General features: G+C 35.8%; 1 protein-coding gene across 9 annotated transcripts in view; it reads right to left on the bottom strand.

The window, feature by feature from the left end:
- The window catches only part of adgrb3 (adhesion G protein-coupled receptor B3), a 124,426-nt gene that overhangs the window by 61,073 nt on the left and 46,280 nt on the right, over positions 1 to 17,073 (bottom strand). For 6 of the 9 annotated variants that reach the window (XM_008429853.2, XM_008429851.2, XM_008429849.2 and 3 more), the window contains exons 3-5: positions 9,414 to 9,524; positions 6,884 to 7,045; positions 1,157 to 1,321 (exon numbers count right to left, since the gene is read on the bottom strand). The exons of 1 other annotated variant lie outside the window; for it this stretch is intronic. In XM_008429853.2, the coding sequence (XP_008428075.1) occupies positions 1,157 to 1,321; positions 6,884 to 7,045; positions 9,414 to 9,524 (438 nt within the window). The remainder of the gene's footprint in view (positions 1 to 1,156; positions 1,322 to 6,883; positions 7,046 to 9,413; positions 9,525 to 17,073) is intronic. 2 more of the 9 variants (XM_008429852.2, XM_008429854.2) reach the window with 2 other exon arrangements.

The raw sequence follows: 17,073 nt of genomic DNA, 5'->3' as shown, positions 1-17,073 counted from the left end.
AAAAAAATTTCCTTTGAGGTTTTATTCACATTCACAAAGAAAATTATATTTTTATTTTTGTCCAAATAAAAATCTAATAAGTGTGGTGGGAAAATACATTTAGCCATCATTTCACCATAGTTGTACCTGTAAAGCTTTCAGTGTGTCTCTATTGACTTTTTACAAGTAGAGATTGAATTGTTTTTTTCTCATCCTTCTTTGTAAAGTAACTGATGGTCATTAGGAAGTGTCTGTGAACAACATTTTCAAGTTGCAACAGGGCCGGCCACTCCAACAGATCTGTGTGGTTTGATCTAAACAAATGCATTTTAGCAGTGAATGTTGTTCTTTAAGGTCAAGTTTCATGTTTTTGGTGGCTCTAGCAAATTTATTGCAGTATTGCCCTACATTAAGGTCAATTCATCTTTCTATCAACTGTGGTCATTCCTGTACCAGCTACAGAAAAGCATCTCCACAGAGCACCTTCTTTATACATGGTTTGTGGCATTTGCAGATTGTCCATTAAAATTTGTTGGAGCAACATAATGAAATGTGGAAAAGTTCAAAATGTTTAAATATTTTTGCAAGGCACTGTCAATTTTTCTTTTCTTCCATAAACTGACCTAAATAAGAAATAATCAAAAGCTAAACGATTTTAAATATTATAAATGAAAGAGGTTGGTAAAGAATCCCTCACATCAAAATGCATATTATGAAGATTTATAGTTTCTTGCAAACTGCTTCCAGGAAAAGAGCAAGAACTTAAGGGTTGTCCATGAACTCTGCTTTCCAGAGCACAGCTAACATTCACACTGTGTGGAAAAACTCATCACCACTAATCTGCTTACCATTCCCAGGCAAATGCAAGTAAGTGATTTTGATGTTAGTATTACTGTCTTCAATCTCAACAGGGTTTCCTAAACCGCATTATTTTTGAAAGAAGGCTCAAATGCAGCACAAATCCTCTATCCGATCTTTCTTGTTGACTTACCTTGACAGTACTGCATAAATTACAGACAACATAGCTCAAGCTGTGTAATTCAGACGAACAGATCTTTTTAAAAATGAGTTCATCTTAAGGATTTCAATTTTTTGAAATCCTCTTATATCCATGCCTTTTGAGCATATTGTTGCAAATGTAAGATAGTTATATATTTAGAGAGCAGACAGGTGATACCTGGGCACAGGGCTATGTTGCAAAGTTTAGTCTGGGTCTCAGGTCCATCACAGGCCCTGCCTCCGTGCTGGGGAGGAGCACACATCCTAGTCCTAGTGCGGTGACCCCGGCCACATGTGAATGAGCACAGGCTCCACGGTGACCATTCCTCCCATACACCGTGTACTGCGGGCACAGAAAGGGCGTCAGGCCTAATCAATGTCTCCTTCTTTGTTACAGCATAAACAAACCACTCAAACGTCACTGAGCCAGAAAGGAAATAAAATCAATCACAGTATTGGGCAACATGTTAGTGATACACGCAACACACACGGTGCAGAGATTTGCAAAGTCTCCGCCAGAGACATCCACCTTCCACCTTCTCTGCTCTTTTGGGTATTTATTATTTGCAAAACCACAACAAATACTTCTTCACAACCAATTTCACCAGACACCTGAAAATATTGATTAGAAAAAGGAAGTAAATCTCACATAGATGGTTATACACAGGGAAAGAACTTAGCCCATTTCCTTCAGCTTGAGGCTTCTTGGTTGGAAGGGAGTGTAATAGCAACCAACCTGTGGTGTAATGTGACCTGACAATGTTTGTAGGAATCTGTCCATACACCAAAATATAGATCAAGAGGTTCACATTCGAGTCACAACCTGTAACTTGTTTCTAGGCCTCTAAATAGCTAGTGATGTTTTAGACTTTTTTCAGGTGATGGCCTTTTAGATTAACTATCAGGAAAATTTGAACTAAGGAAAAAAGGAAGCATATTTTATTACGCAGTAGCAACGGGTCATCAAAATTATTTGGACATTTTGAATTTTCTGCTTTTTTAGACTCTCAGGACAGATTGCTTAAGCTCATCAAGTAGTAGGTCAAAAGTAACAGCTTCAAAAATGATAAAAGACAAACCTATTTCTTTCTATATTTGGATGAAAACACATAGTTTATTTAGAAAAAAATGATGTTGCATACTCTAATTCCCATGGTATTTCTTAACAGTCCAGCTCATTGTGTTATTAAAATATGCTGCTCAAAATAATAATAAACTACATTTTGAAAACAGTCAATAAAATATATAGTATGCATACATATGCAATATATTTTATTTTTTTCTGAGATACTTTTTTAATACATTTGTTTTTCAATTTGTGGAATATTGGTGTGAACAATAGCCACTTAAAGATAACATCATTATAGCGTCTAGGTTTGCCTCTAAGCTCGGCTGTATTTAACTGACAGATGGTGAATTTTTACTGAGCTGCAGGGAATATTTGTCACTGGCTTAAAGTTTTATTTTGGAGAGTAAAATACAGAAATCTGAAAGCCATGCAGAAGAAGCAACTCTCCCATTTCACCTGGTGCTCGCTGTAATAAAACTGGCCTCTTCCAAATGTGAGATTAACCTCTTGTTAAATATTTGAAGTTACAGTTGAGTTTTTATTTGAACCAATACATGCATTCAGTGATACAATTGAAAAACACACAGAAAAATCGCTTTTACGATGTTGATAAAAAACATGTTTAAGCTAATTAAAAAAATAATGATCTTTGTTCACCTACAAAATATTGTAGTAAGAATGGTAGGAATTGATCTACCCAGCTGTGCAGACAACATTTTCCTAAAGAAAAAAAAAAGCAACCTGAGGGTATCATTTATGGAAAATTGATGTAAATCGAGGATCTCTGTTGGCCTTTTTTCCTCTCTTCACTGCAAATAGGGCTTAAGAACTTAAAATCTGACATCTTTGTCCACAGGGAGTGGATGATTCTTCCTCTGAAGGGTCACTATCCATAAAGCACAAATCTTGGGATCAGGTTCAGTCGGAAGGTAAGCCATCATCTGTCCCTGCCTCTAGGTGCTGCTTTGATGCTCTTAGCTAAGAGTCCCCTGGTGGTTGAAGCATTTACTTTGAAAATTTAGGGTTCAAAGCAGCCAGTCAACAGAGCTAGCTGATGAAACAGGATTGAGTTTTTTTGTCTTTTTTTTTTCCTGAACTACAGCCATTATTACATCCAAGAGCAATCACAATACGCTACAATAAGTAAATTATTTTTAGACCAGATTAACATCAGAGGCTAAACATTTTGAAAAAAAATAATGTTATTAAGCTATGTTGAACTAGACTATCTTGAATTAAACTGCACTTCAAAACCTCTCATTGAGATTCAACTTTTTTATCTTGGACTAGCTGCAGCCAGAATGCAAAGGTGTACATTTTTCTTCAAGGATCAGTCAATCTTCATGGGTATTTCTGTTTTTCCTCCAATAATTGCTTCAGTGCATGCTTTAAATTTCTTGATGCATATGATCGAGCTCAGATTAGGAACATTTGTAAATAAAGAGAAAGGTTTTTGATTCATATGGTTGCTTAAACATTAAATGTGATGCAGGTGGCTAAATTAAAACTTGGAATATCAACCAAACATAATGTTTAATTGTAGGTTGAAGAGACATTTAGTCACAAGTAACACATATAATAATACCATTTCAAATAAAAAAAGCCTATTCTTTGTCAGAAACACTATTTTCCAGATGGAAAGTATAAAGTGAGTCCAAGTTTTAGGCCACAATCAGGAGACAAGTCTAAACTGAACCTCATCATAATTTCAAGGTATAACTTCGTTTTAAAAATTCATAGGCTCAAAGCCACGAAAACAGTTCATCATCATTACTGTGGTTAAAATTTTGTTCAGAGTACTATGTTTTAATCTGGGTGTATATAACGTAGCATAGTGCTACGTTGGTGATCCGTGACTCGTCAGAATGACAAGTTCACCACAGCTTGAAAATAATGCCTCCATCAAACATCAGGCACTAGAAGGAATTTCCTGTGAAGATTGTGCTAAAACCAACTTGCTATTATTGACCTCCCATTCTGAGCTATTAGAGTGCCCACCACGGTTTTCTTTTGTTTAATATTAGAAGGATTTGATATCAGAAGCATCACTGCTTGTAATTTCTATACATTTATTCTCAATTATCTATTACTCAATTCTACTAAGGCAATCACTTGCACAGTCTGGCATCCGTGTGAACAATGTTTGATGATATTGAGTTTACGCAGTGTGACATCTTCAAGTCCTTAAATATTTATTTTGTTTTTTATATCACAATGTGTGTTTGATTTGGCACTTCCTCTATGCAAAAAAACTTTTCTAATTTATTTTAGTTTAGTTTAGTTTGGCACCAAAGGACCACAACCCGCCCCTTTTTTTAAGATAATATTGTTTAAAAAATAATGTTAGCATATCTGTCGGCACAATAAACAGACTGCTCAGATTACTAACTCCATGATATCTACTTTTTGGTCGACTGGAATTATTTTATAAAGAGTGCAGTGTCAGAAAAAAATGTAAGATTTTGTTCCATAAGCACAATTATTTTGGAAATACCGGTAAATGAAACTGCTCTTTATTGTTTCAACATTTGAGCTTACCCTGCTCTTTAAACATATTTAAGCTTTAAGCTTTAGCCGACATCCACTTTTAATTTACTCTAGATACTACATTTCGACCTTAAACTTTAAACGATCAAAGGCTAGTTCTGACTTAACTAATGAGCTTACTTTGATTTTTTGGCTGTTGGGGAAACATGTCTATGTTGTCTTACTATTATTTTGTGTCAAAAAGAAGCAAGACTCAAATAACTATTTATAAAATTGGTATACTTATAGTTTACATAGCAATAGTTATCATATTTAATAATAATTGATGTAGGTTTTGCAAAAAATACTAACACAAGTTGCAAATATTGTTTTTATACAATATGATATGTATAAAAACATAAACATTTTTATATGTTTATCTTTACTTTTTGTTTTTAACGCCACATCTCTATGAAACCAGATTGTTTCTGCTCAATTGTCAAACCATCAGAAGTACAGGCTTGTGCTTAATAAAAATTGTAATAATAAATCAAATTTGATAGCAATTTGTATGACTTTAGTAGCAAAAAAAAAAAAATGCTGTAAATTGGTGATGTCATTTAAGCAGAATCAAGCAACAATGCCACATTTGTCAACATGGCCAAATATGTGCTCCATTAAAAACATCTTAACATTATTGTTTGTACTGTTTGCTTATTGTGCACATATCCTTTGGGGATGCAATTTTTTTCAGAATTCCTGAGCTGTTTTTCTTTCTGCAACATAAAGTGAATGTAATTCAAAGGCAGAAAGGTGAACACTGTCGGTTCAGTTAGAAAGGGGACTAAAGAATCAAAGGAAATATTTCATGGAGCAGAAATCTGTTTTGGCAGATGCTTTGTTTTGAGAACAGTCTCACAACTTTTGTGGAAGCCTTGGTTTCCTAACAGCATGTTTGATTTCACCCTGCAGTGCTCACCAGTGGTGTTGCTGTTTTCACTGATTGTGACAACAAGCCTTGGGTTTGTCTTAGACCAAGAACTGTTGCCTGGAAATATTTATGCAGCATGGGAGTATATTTCAATCTCGGCATAATACAGGTAGTATTAATTTTTAAATCATTAATCAGTTACAGGTACAATTAATCTGCCATTCCTACAAGATTTTAATTATACAATTGTTTTGTCTGGACTGACCTACTACAGTGGTGTAGAAAGATTTACTACAACTGTACTAAATGATAACTGATTGTAGAAGACGGCTTCCAAAAATGAGGTTCTGATTTTATAATAGGTGAAAAAAATCTCTTTGTTTATCACAACAGGAAACAGAATTATTCAACAGTTAAAATGGCAGAAATTACATATTAGCAAACCAAATAATAATAAAAAAAAGCTGTGACACACTAAGCTTTTGTTCAGTAAGTGTCTTGTAGTAAAAGGTTTTAGAATCTCATTTTCTCTTTTTTTGTGTTAATGCCAAATTGCTTAGCACAGTGCGACAGTCTTACATTATTTCAATTTTGGACAAGGTTGGGGTTTGTTTCTCAGAGTTCACATTCAACAAAAGATCATTACCTGCCTGAAAGTCTGAAAGCCACTGAGTTCTTACTTACACATATCCCATCTGGTAAAAGAAGTATGCTTTATCTAAAATCTTAGACGCTATCAGAAGATGCAGCTTGCAGTGTTTTCTAATAATTTCAATTACTCTGGTGTTTGCGATGTCGTGTCAGAAGCACCGGATTTATCAGCTTCGTCAAACCAAACACGAGTGCAGAATTTAATTACTAAATCTACTTATTTATCTGTGTAAATAATTCCAAAAATGGATAATGGTGACAGGGGAGTTCACATTCCTTTTAGATGAATACTAACAAGCATTAGCATGCTGCAATCACCAGTCAGAAAAGCTTCTGATACCTGACTACCAGTGACTCATTTGCCATGCCATTATACGTTTATGATGAAATGCCTTCCAGCTTGTTTGGAGAAACTCTGCCAAGCTATTTTAAAATGCACAGTTGACCTTCAAGGAAATGACGCTGACGACATCAGTATCTACAACTCCCCGAGCTCCATGCAGGTCCACATGTCATAAAACCTTTTTTTTTTTTTTTTATGCTGATGTATTGCTTTACAGTTATATGGAATGGGAAAACTCAACAAGTGGTGATGGGGGAAAAAAACAATTACAAAAATATTTGGAAAAAGGAAAGATTAGATTAATTATAATAGCTCTAAATAATAACAGCACATTCTTAAATATAGACACATTCAAAGTTTTGTTAGAACAGAACAACAAAATTCCTCCCAATTCAACAACAAAGAAGCAAAACATTAATAGTCAAGAATCTGCGGCTAACACTACCTGGACAAGGGGCAGTGTTATTGCAAACCCTTGATTCTCTTAAAGGGCCGCTGCAGTGTGTTCCGTATGGTGAGACACATGTTCTTGTTCGCACGTGCGACCCTTGACCACATGTTACAGAGCATGAGCTCCACTGGGACCACTCCTCTGCACCTGATTCACCTGTGTGGGAGAAGGGTGACACTAGTTAAATGCAGCAATACGGTCCTGCGGCAAGGCTTACGGAGCGTGGGTGGGGCAAGTTGGGCTGGGTTGAGTAAAGTTGGAAGGGGCCAACATGAGTCACGTTGGGGTTAGAAAGGGGACTCTAAAGATTTACAGAAACGCTATTATACAGTCTGTGCCACCTTTATGTGATCTTTGATGAATACTTGAGTCTAATTCGTCTGACTTCATGTTTAATTTGCATGCAGCACGTAAGTGTTTTTGCAACTGCAATTACAGAGAGTAGTTGCATTAATTATGTTTGCAGTGTCGCAAACCTGTGTAAATTAATCAGACTTCTACCAGAAAATTAAAAAAAAGTGTATTTATGCAAAGATCACAGAGAAGGTATTACAGTAGACATCAGGGTCACATCTAACTTTTTACTTCTTTTTCTAAAGAAATGCATGCATTTTGGTAAAACTGAAAGCAAAACAAAAAATTTTTTACAAGAGTGTGGTGACATGCAAGAAAGACAACATCTGCAAAAAAAAAAATAGAAAATGGAATTTAATGGTGTTAGTTCAGGAAAAAGGATTTTAGAGGAGGATTCCCTTGCACTGCGGTGAACCATCTACGTTTGATAACATTGATGAAAAGCTATTGTTTTTGAAATTTGTTTTTATATGATGATCTTGTTATCAAGAAAAAATATAACTTTAGCAGTATTTTTCTTTAAGCAGACATCAACCATCTTCAAGTTTGGGTTAGACCTTTTCTCAAATTAAGTTCAAATTGTGGTGCCAAAACGTTTCTTTGAACCACAAAGAAGGGAGCATACAGTTTCCACGGATCAAGTTTTTAAGGCTGCATGATTCCACAGTTATGTAAATCTGTATGCAGACTTCGGACAAAGTTACCGCAAATATGTCTTGATGGGTATGTCAGTAATATAGGAACCCCTATGGGGCCCTTGGTGATTAAAAAAGGCCTTGAATGAAGCCATGTAAATATAATGAAGCATTGAGATGAATTCCAATTTCCTGATAGTCGAAATGCAAAAGGAATCACTTAGTGAGAGTTATGGAGACAAATTCATCAGAGTTGTCACCAAATAATTGATGTCTGATTATGTCAAACCCCCAGGTGAAGTATTAATTTTCTTTGAGGCTTAATGTTTGAGAGAAACAATTTAACACAGAGATGAACATTTTCGTTTAGTTGCAGCTCTGAATACATTTATGTCATTGTGAGTCATCAGACTGGATCGGAATTACAAAAAAAATAAAAAATAAAAAATAAAAAATACGGTATGCTTTTAACTTGTTTCACGGAACACAGATTCAGCCAAATAGGATCTTATTCCTGCCTTTAATTTTTGGAGATCATAAAAATAGACTGAAAGGTGGATCAATTTGTTCAATGAGGCAGTATAGGGAGAGTAAATCGGGTGAGAATGAGAAACAGAAAAGCCCAGCAATGTGACTCAACAGGGGAACAGACACACCTGCGGCGGATGGAGAGGAGGAATGTTAATGAGTGTGTATTAGTACAGGCATGTATGTGTTGGATGTGTAGTGTTTTATAAATCAAAACGGTAATGAAAGGAAAGACAGAAATATAAATGGATCAATCCATGACAAAAATAAAAACATTTCCCAAAATCAAAATAAGGAAAATAAAAATCTCAATAACAGTTAGATATAAACCCACCCATGACAGGAAAAAAAAATAAAATAAATAAAATATTTTTCTAACTAAAACACAAAAGAACTTAAAACTGAAAACTCAACATTGTTGGTTTAATTTCTATCAGCCTTATTTTCTTTTTAAATTAAAGTTAGAAAACTATAGGGTGACATGTCATAAGATGTATTAAATGAATTTAGATCCCTTCTGGCTTTAACAATGAATTTGATGTTACATTTGATAAAGCCACAAAGCTTCAGTGATTCTCTAAGGGCAGCATCTATCAGTTCACTTTTAGAAAGTGTTTCATTTTTGCTCAAGGGTCTTTTTTTTCCTCCAAATGACATTTAATTTATTGTGTCTAGGAGGAAAATGATTAACCACATCAGTTCCTTACTTTTGAACTGCTGTTTAATTAATGTTCTTCAAAAAGTCTGTGTGAATAAGCCACTTGTCACCTCACTATATGACAATAAAAGAAACATTCACAAAAAAAATTAGGCTCTAAATTCAAAGTAAATACTCATGAATAGATGGCAAATTTATTGCCCTTAATTTTATATGTGGAGTTTGAGAATGGGAAGGGAAAAATAAGAATGCAAAACATTTCCACTTGAAAAGTGCAGTACAAGAGAGAGCATGCATGATGAAATTAAGTTTAGTTAACAAAAGTAAAGAAACATAACTATTGCATTACCAGTTTGTGCCATAAATTTAGCAGATTCAGCTTGCTCCTTCAGGGCCTTTGTGTCATGAACTGATCGTGGCCGCTGACTTTTTACTGTATGCTCTCCGATCATTCCATATTCTATGGGACAAAATAGAGGTTCATATGAAAGCTAGGCTTAAACATGATCTTCTTAAAGAACAAAAGCTTATTACATTCTGTTTTCAGGATATTTGAAGCAAACTGCAATACATGGCTAGAAACAAAGACCACACAAGTTTTGTTTTTTTTTCTCTTTCTTTTAAAATAAATCTCGTTTTGTTCTCTCTATGGCATAGAACAATGCAACAAATTTTTAAGGGTGAGTTGGAAGTATTAATTGAACTTGAAAGCACAGCGAAGACATATAGAGAACATGCAGGTAATTTCACTCTGGTTTAGACGAGTCTAGCAACTTATTCAACCAGCTACAAGCCCACCCTCCCTTCCTCCCACCTGCACACCCATAAAAGAAAACAAAGATAAATAAAAGTAAAAATGTGTAAGCCATCAGAAAGCCACATAGGAAGGGGGTCATGGACATAGCATGCTATTGATCCACGGTTTCCTCAGTAAACTCACATTTTCATTCAATTCTTTTTGGTTGACCAAAGCCCAAAATATAACCGTATACAAATGTATTCTGAGCTGTATACATTACAGTGCATGTCCTCTTTGTTTCCCACAGAGGAACAAAGACACAATGAGAACAGTGCAACGACACTGAGAAAAGTGATGCTAGTAATAACGTGTTTGGAATTTGCATCAGCTGTTTGAAGTAAATCCGAGACAGCGATCGATACTTAAATAGCTTATGCAAATTATTTGCTACTTCAAGTTTTGATTTAAAACTAGCATTACTTCTGGCAGTGTGGGCCGAATGGGATGATTTTGTCGTTTGCTGTTTGGCAATACACGTGATGCATTAACAACAGATTCACACATAACTTATGTTAGTACATCAGACAGTACAATGCATCAGCCAGTGATATGGATGTTTAAAGTCTTGACTCTATGTTTAAAGGGCTGGTGCAGAATTTTTGAAGTGAGGTTCTGCCAATGAATATAAGTGATGTATATCTTACCTGCAGCAGTTAGTTCTCTTGGCCCAGTAAGGTACCAAGACCAAACCAGACTTAAAGTGGTTTATGTGCAAGCCAGTTTATTATTGATTTACAAAGGAGATGATAATTATTTACACAGTGAATGGAGGCAGAAGCAGTGCAAGGCCAATTATCTGTCAGCGTGAAACCCACATTAACAATGAAACCGAAAGTTTTTGTCCAGAGAAGCTGATTGATAGAGTTGGACAAAGGGTAAAAATGCATAAAATTAGAGTACTACATTTAAATCACTATTGTCTGTTTGCTTTTCACAACATTTTAACATCAAAAAAATTATTTTACTCTGAATTAAAACGTTTAATTGATAACTTTCCTCTGTTCTCAGTACACACAGGAACAACCTTGGAGGAGCACTGCCTCCAAAATCCTCTTCTGCAAAAATGCATTAGCTTAGTCATAAATAATCTCTTGCTCCAAATGTGTTGATGGTTTTAAAATAACTAAAATGGAGCTTATTTGAACTGCTTTGGCGATTTTTTAACTGGAGTTAATACCATAGAAGTTTGTCTTGGTCTTGGTCCCTTTCTTGGACTGGCTATTATTTATAGCCATTTTGGATTTATGCTAAATAATGATACCTAGAGAGTTGTCCACTGCAGGCAATATATGAACTGGCTTCATAGTTTTCATCAGAAACTCTCTTCAAAATTTGAAACTGCCTCAGATCCCTGCATTCCCCAACTTTCAGGTGGCTAACATCCTCTGACTTTTATGTTCACAAGGTATAAAATGGGCAATCAATCATCTCAAATGATCTATTCTATTTTTCAAAATGTTTTAATAAACTATGTGGTCACAACCAGAAGAGCCAGCAGCCCAACAAAACAAATGGTATTAATCTGATTGTGTTAAATAATGGTTCTACATTTGGAATAAGAGGAAAAAAATATATATATATATGATAAACATCTAGCTTCAGTTAAAAGACACCACTTCCCCGGAGTAGCACCAAGAAAGCTGTGTTTGTGTTTGCATAAAGAATGAGAATATTACAAGGGTATAATGAAAGGAGGAAAAACCCACCAGGTAGAAACACCACGGCTTTTTTGATGCAGATAACGATCTTCATCACTATAAGCTCATAAAGTACCCAGCTTCAAAGGCATGCTCAAAAGCTCTTTGAATCTGAGTTGATTGTGTCCACATCTGTTTTGCTGAAATTAAGCTGAAAGCTTCTGTGTGAACTCGTGTGCCCTAAAAGAAAAATGTGCATCTGTACTGATGGCTGGAAAAACAGCAGGCGGTTGAACTAATAGCCAGATGTGTCAGTGGAGTTAACCACTGCAGACATATATCTCTTTGTCAGTACTTTCTGCAGTACCTGGTGGTGTCAGTAATTTTATAAACATTGTCTGTCTTTGTCAAAAAATATATATATTTTGTCATCCTGAATTCTTCCATATTTTAAGGAAATCTGAAAAAACAAGTGATGTAGTTTTTTCAATTAATTTACGCAAATAAAAATAAATGTATGATTCCATTTGTTTAGGTGTGACAATGCTCTCGATTAATCTTCGCCTCAAATTGACAACTGTTGTTACAGGTTAACACAGTTTATTTTGGGGAAGGTCATGCAAAAGCATCAGATGAGTGTAAAACAAAAAAGTTAGGTTAAGAGTAACCCTTGCAGAATTCACTGACAATAAAAAAAACCCATCAGCCTTACTAACCTTCCTTATCGAATCCTAATTACAAACAAGAGAGAATATTGCTGAGTAGGGAATCAGTTGATAAATTAAAAACCTTTTTTCCCACTTTTCTACACATCTCCATCATCAAAAAAATGACCTCAAGAACACAATCTTTTATAAATAAAAATCAAATACCATAATGATAATTTGTATTCAACCTCATGTACTACAACACCTCAAAATAAAATCCAGTGCAACCAGTTTCCTCTAGAAGTCAGCAAATAAGACTGAGATCACCTGCGTCAATCTGATCTCAGTATAAATACAGTTGTTCTGTTAAAGCTACAGTAACTTTCATTAAAATGTATTTTTTACACATTTGATTGAGCTGTCACTATGTGCTGACAGTAGAAGATGAGACCGATTATAAGTGAAAAAAAATGACGCTCCCCTGCCTCCTCCCTGTGGTCCTTCTGCCATCTGCAGTAGTACACTGCTCCCGGTGAGAAGCAACCAATCAGTACCAGAAGGAAGGTGTTACCACTGTTAAGCTCAAGTAAACACTGCTCACACACTTCCCTTGTTTAGCGCGTAACGTTGTTTAAGCTCAATGTTGCCGGTGTGCTGGAGCTGTGGCAATGGCTGAGAAGTAGAAAAACTAGCCTGGTGAAAACCACCCCCTTGTCCTAAGCTATTTGCTTCATATGGAGGGTCTGAACTCTCTGCTATTAAGAAACAATTGCTGGACTCTGTGGACGTTTTCAATTTTACCCAATAGCTAATGTTTTCCCGTAACATGGGGAGTTCCACGTTACAAAGCTTACCAGAAATTGCCTGCACTGTAAACAACCATCCTCCACTGCAAAGAGAGAAGTGCCAACCCTAACGAGGCGACTGTCAATGTTAATTCAGTATTTGGAAAGTTAAATCAGGTTGTAAGGCCCTCTTGCTCAAATTTCCAGGCTAAGTTCATGGTTTTCTCAAAACTCCTGGCCTCAGAGATTTATTTGCCTGAGAATATTATTGTACAAAAAAGAGCAAGAAAAACACCAGACAATTCAGGGATAAAGTTGTGGAAAACATTTAAAGCAGGGCTATTTTAGAAAACACTACACAAAACTTAGAAAAGTCAAGGAGCAAGAAAAAAAGTGTTGAGCGTTAAGGAAGAAGACATTCTGGTGAAATAACAATAAAACTGAACTTTCCGGCAAAACAAAACAAAAAATAGCACTGCACATAACCCTGAACACACAACCACAATAGAGCAACATGGTGGAGGTGTTACTATGATATATTTTCAGATTTGGGGGGAAACTATTTTCAACATGTAGATGTTCTTTACCTCTGGCAATTATGTGCTAGTTTGATTTGGTCTTTCAGATAAAATAATTTTTAAAAAATGCATAAAACAAAAAGGGAAATGTTGAAGGGGTTACTTTTACAAGGCATTATAGAAACATTTTACTATATTTACCAAGTAACAGTTTTTCAGGAAGTGGCTGTTGCACTTTGAAATGTTTGCTAACATTACTTGCTTCAGAATAGTTTTAATTATTTTTTTTCCATGAGTATCTTCCTCTGCAGGTCATTTATCAACTCTGTTACTAACATGACATTATGCTTACGGTCAATCCCGTGTGATTTAATTCATCTCCTAACAGTGCATGATGAGCAACACAAGAAAAGCAACATGCAAATTCTCATCCATGGTGAACTTTGTAAGATATTTAGATCCCAAACAGTAATTACCCGCCACACTCTCTATGATTCAAAGTTCATTTGACATTTGGCATTTGAGTAATTATATCTACAGCAGATTGGATAGGAGGATAACAAAAAAAAAAAACCTTACACTAACTACAATCTGTTAATGCAGTGCATGACGCGTCTCACTCTGTGAAAATACTTTTTCCGTAAAACCAAGATGGTTTTTGAAAGCCTACAGTCGAAGGAAAAGAAACAAGGTGTCAAAAGACAAAAGAAGAAAAGAACTGAGGAGTACGGTTTAATTGAACTGCTTAGATTGTAGTTAGGCCTGTGGCCATGTGACGGTAAACATGAGAGATGAACGAGAATTTTAATAACCGGAGGGGTGAGCTGTTGTCATTTGTCAAAGCAACATAAGACAATGATTCCTCTGAGCATTACAAGGCAGAAAGCACAGGTGATGCATACACTGTGCCATTACTAAGGAACATTTTTACTGTTCTTGGCCAGTATTCAAAACTTATGAGCGATGCTCTTGTAAAGAAATTAACTGTAAGATTTATGAGGTGTCTGTCATTCAGTCAAAACTAAACAGAATACTTATTATCGATATCCATCAGCCTCAACACTTCAGCAACAAAGGAGAGACAATAACATTCAGACAAATCCATCACATGGAGCTTTCTTTTCTTTTGTGCAGCGAGAAAAAAAATGATGTATTTACTTTGTTTTGCTTGCACTTTACCTCATAGCCATGAATCATTATATCAAAGACAGAAGTCTCAGAGCTACAATGGTGTCCCTGAAAACGTGCGTCATTAAGCAAATTGGGGGAAAGAGGGATTGCTCTTCAATGCTCATTTACCAAGGATTTTTGGCATACATTTGCTTAAAATAGTAGGACCATTTGCATATGCAGCAACTATCTTTCCTTCCATTGAAAGCTCATGAACATAAAATTAAGGTCATTGCAAATTATGGCAAAATTCATCTTTATTTGTTGGTTTATGCATAATCAAGGAACATTCTGCATTAAAAGAAAAAAAAACATATGTTCTTAGATTTTGCATAAAATGTGTGCATCAGTTTATCAAATATGGAGTTGGTGACGTATAGTACTTTGGAAAAAAAATGATCTAGACATCATTTGCAAACATTTTAAACACCAGAAAATTGTTGAAGGAGTTCGATACTTGTAGGATGTCGGTAAACTCTTTCAGAAACTAGGACTAAAACTCTCAGCACTCATCAAACTGCAACTACTGGCATCACTTACTTTCCTCATAAAATGAGCAATTTTTACATGAAATTAAAGATATCAGGGGAGCTGGAGAGCATAGTTCTTCACCTAGGTCAATATCCTAATTTAAAGAGATATGAATTAACACTAATTTGGCCTCAAGAACATCTCTCATTTATAAAAAAAAGTAATAATTGTCTTTATGTTAAACAAATTGCAACAGCAATATCAAAGCACCATCAGTGATGTGAACATCTTCTTAAATAGCATCAATGATGGTTTTTCTTAGTTTTCATGGTCTAATTGAAGACCTATCATTGCTGATCTGCTGACATACTCAACAAAGAGTTTTACTCAAGGTTTTAATAAATGTGGCAGGAACACAGGCAGAGTTACTGTGTTTTAGCTCACAGATACTACAGCAACTGTGATGTCAGAGTCACTTGAATGAGTTAAGTGGAATGTAATACTGATGAAATGTGATGTAGTATTTAATTGGACTTTTAAATCAAGTAAAACTTTGAGCATACATATAACATGTTGCATTATATGGCATTGACTTCTTTGCCAGACTGAGACTGTGACTCTGTATTAGTGCAAGAGACACATTACATAAAAAAAAAAAACTAGATCAATACAGATAGTTTAAACATCATTATTGTTTTTGGTAACAGCTTAATTTTTTCTCTCTGTGGCTGTTAGCAACCTACATCCTGTTATGTTTATACATTAGCAATTTGAAGGAAAATGTTAACATGGTAGAGCTTATTCAAATTATTTGCCAAACATACACAGATGGTGTAACTGAAAACAGCTAAAATGTTATCCAGATAGATATATATTTAAAAAAGTGAAACAAACTTAACAGGGTAGTATGACCTTTGAGTTAGTTTGCTTTAGATGCAGCCAGCAAGTCAAAAGGAGAGAAAACTAACTTTTTTCCCCCCTATCAGCTTCACAAGCTGGTCTTCAGCAGTGCACATGTTAGCAAAGCTCAGAATCTCACACTGAGACAGAAACAGCATGGCAGTTGTGGCGCATTGGAAACAATATTAAAAAAGAAAAAATCTTTGGCTAAAACATAAAAAAGAATGTCTGTTCAGATTACTGGCTACCAATGCCCAGCAACAACCCAGTTACTCCTGGGCTGCAAACACAGCAGATGATCTTGTTATAGCAGAATGATAACAGGGCTCAGAATTTGAGGCAGTAGTGTTACATTTGCTCTAGGCTCACACGAGCCATCATCATATTGTCAGGAGTTTTTATACATGAATGTTACTGGACAGGATGATTCGTCATCTGAAAAATAGCTAGTTGACTATAATTCCCTTTCAGATTCATTCCTTTCCCAACGCAACTCACTGGAGCTTTTAGCTAATTAGGAAATATACATAAAGCAATATCTGGGCTTGATATAGCTAATGTCTTGCTAATAAAAACACTCACTATGTTCAAACAGAGTGAACATTTCTAGGGTCTGTGGCTGTGGCCCTCACTGAAGCTTTGATCCGCTGCGTGCCGCGAATTTTAAGCTGAGGCTGACAGCGGCCACGCCAGGTGCAGAGAATCCAGACGTAGACATTTTATATCCAGGTTCTACTTCACCTTGTGGACACGTTCCATGTGTAATTTTATTGAAAGGCAGTAAAAGCCTGCCCCATGTCCAATGACTGATGTGTCTAACCTTGCATGAAATGAGCCTTTACTCAGAAGCCACGACGAGTAGCTTCTATCTGGGGCGCTTCGCTTACTGCCTTCCCATGCATTCCTGACTGACTGACTGACTGACTGACTGACTGGCACAAATGCAGGTTTTAATGAGAGGCACTTCATTGCTACTGCACTTTGAAAAGGTAAAGTCCCTGGAAATAGAGAGAATGCTGCACACAGACGGCAAAGGAGAAAACCTCCTTAACCTGTGATTGTCTGTGATCCATTACTCAACT

Source organism: Poecilia reticulata, linkage group LG15 (assembly GCF_000633615.1).
Source record: "Poecilia reticulata strain Guanapo linkage group LG15, Guppy_female_1.0+MT, whole genome shotgun sequence".
NCBI classification, from domain to species: Eukaryota; Metazoa; Chordata; class Actinopteri; order Cyprinodontiformes; family Poeciliidae; genus Poecilia; species Poecilia reticulata.
Note: the sequence above shows the minus strand (reverse complement) of the source record. Positions and strands in the feature narration are given on the sequence as shown.